We start from the raw sequence: 1,358 nt of genomic DNA on the forward strand, positions 1-1,358 counted from the left end.
CTACTTCAAGAACTTGTGTTTTCCAACATGGGCAAACATCAAGTAGAAATTGACCGGGGAAGACGTCACACAGGTTGTGTTGAGATTGAGAAATCGAGAACACAATTGAAGAAATCAAAATAGAATCGAGTTAGGGTTCGTGAGATAGAGAGAGAGAAAATTGGGGATTTTAACTTTGCAATCTTTCATAATAGTTTCTCTGAATGTACAATTGTGCACTATGTCTATATATACTTGGGACCAGAGTGCAAATACAAGAAAAATAAACCAACTAATACAACTCATCCAGGTCAACCGGGTAATACAAATAAATGAAGAATGGGCCAGACCCAATATATAAAATGCAGAGAAGAAATAACATTGGCCCAAACTACGTAACTCCAACCCCTCCCCCCCCCCCCCTCCTTAAGTTGGAGGGTGGGCACATACCTAACTTGTCCAATAAAGTATGATGTTGAGCCCCAGGCAAGGACTTAGTAAACAGATCAGTAGCCTGAGAAGCAACGGGAACATGGCTACGTGAAATGAGACCCTCAGTCAACTTGGTGCGGACAAAATGACAATCCACCTCGATGTGCTTGGTGCGCTCATGAAAAACTGGATTCTTAGCAATGTGGATAGCAGCCTGGCTACCACATATGACAGGAACACCTTTGCCAACAGCCAAAACCAAATCAGACAATAAACAAACCAACAAAGATAATTCAGCTACCACTTTGTTCATGGCCCTATACTCAGCTTCCCAGAGGACAAAGCAACAACTGGTTGTTTCTTAGGTTTCTAACGAAGGAGACTACCACCCAAAAAAACACAAAAACCAGTGACGGAGCGCCTAGAATCAGGGCAAGCTGCCCAATCAATATCACAGCAACCCACTAAGGACATAGCAGGGGAGTTATTTAAGTGGACACCAAACTCAGAAGTACCTTTCAAGTATCTCAAAACATGAAAAGCAACATCCATATGAGAGACTCTAGGAGTTGGAGGAACTGGATAAGATGTTGAACAACAAAACAAAGATCTAGTCGAGTGTGGGTAAGGAAATTGAGCTTACCAATGATACACCTATAAGTATCAGGTCTAGGAAGCAGATCACCCAAAGAAGAATGCAACTTGATAGTCAAAGCTAATGGGGAAGCTACTGGGAAAACATCAGTACAATGGAATTCACTCAACAAATTAGAAATAAACCTCTTTTGATGCAACAATACCCCAGAATCATAGTAGAACACTTTAATACCCAGAAAATAATGCAACAACCTTAAATCTTTGATTTTAAACTGATCATGTAGGAAGTTTTTTAAAGCAGAGATTTCATCTAAATCATCCCCAGTAAGGATGATGTCATCAACATACAT

The 1,358-nt window shown here is 40.5% G+C and overlaps 1 protein-coding gene across 1 annotated transcript; it reads right to left on the reverse strand.

Moving 5' to 3' along the window:
- Positions 1 to 780: 780 nt before the first annotated feature.
- Positions 781 to 1,358, reverse strand: LOC132608968 (uncharacterized mitochondrial protein AtMg00810-like). The gene is made up of 2 exons (XM_060322795.1): positions 1,055 to 1,358; positions 781 to 989 (listed from the first exon to the last, which is right to left on the reverse strand). The coding sequence occupies exons 1-2, from the start codon at positions 1,356 to 1,358 to the stop codon at positions 781 to 783; spliced, it is 513 nt and encodes a 170-aa protein (XP_060178778.1).

The sequence above is a fragment of the Lycium barbarum genome, chromosome 1, assembly GCF_019175385.1.
Source record: "Lycium barbarum isolate Lr01 chromosome 1, ASM1917538v2, whole genome shotgun sequence".
Taxonomy (NCBI): Eukaryota; Viridiplantae; Streptophyta; class Magnoliopsida; order Solanales; family Solanaceae; genus Lycium; species Lycium barbarum.

Bases quoted from the DNA above. Each gene is read 5' to 3' on its own strand.
- LOC132608968 (XM_060322795.1), bottom strand. From the start codon at position 1,358: ATGTATGTTGATGACATCATCCTTACTGGGGATGATTTAGATGAAATC. The intron at 990-1,054 runs GTAAGCTCAATT...CATCTTATCCAG, and splicing joins TACTTATAGGTGTATCATTG to TTCCTCCAACTCCTAGAGTC.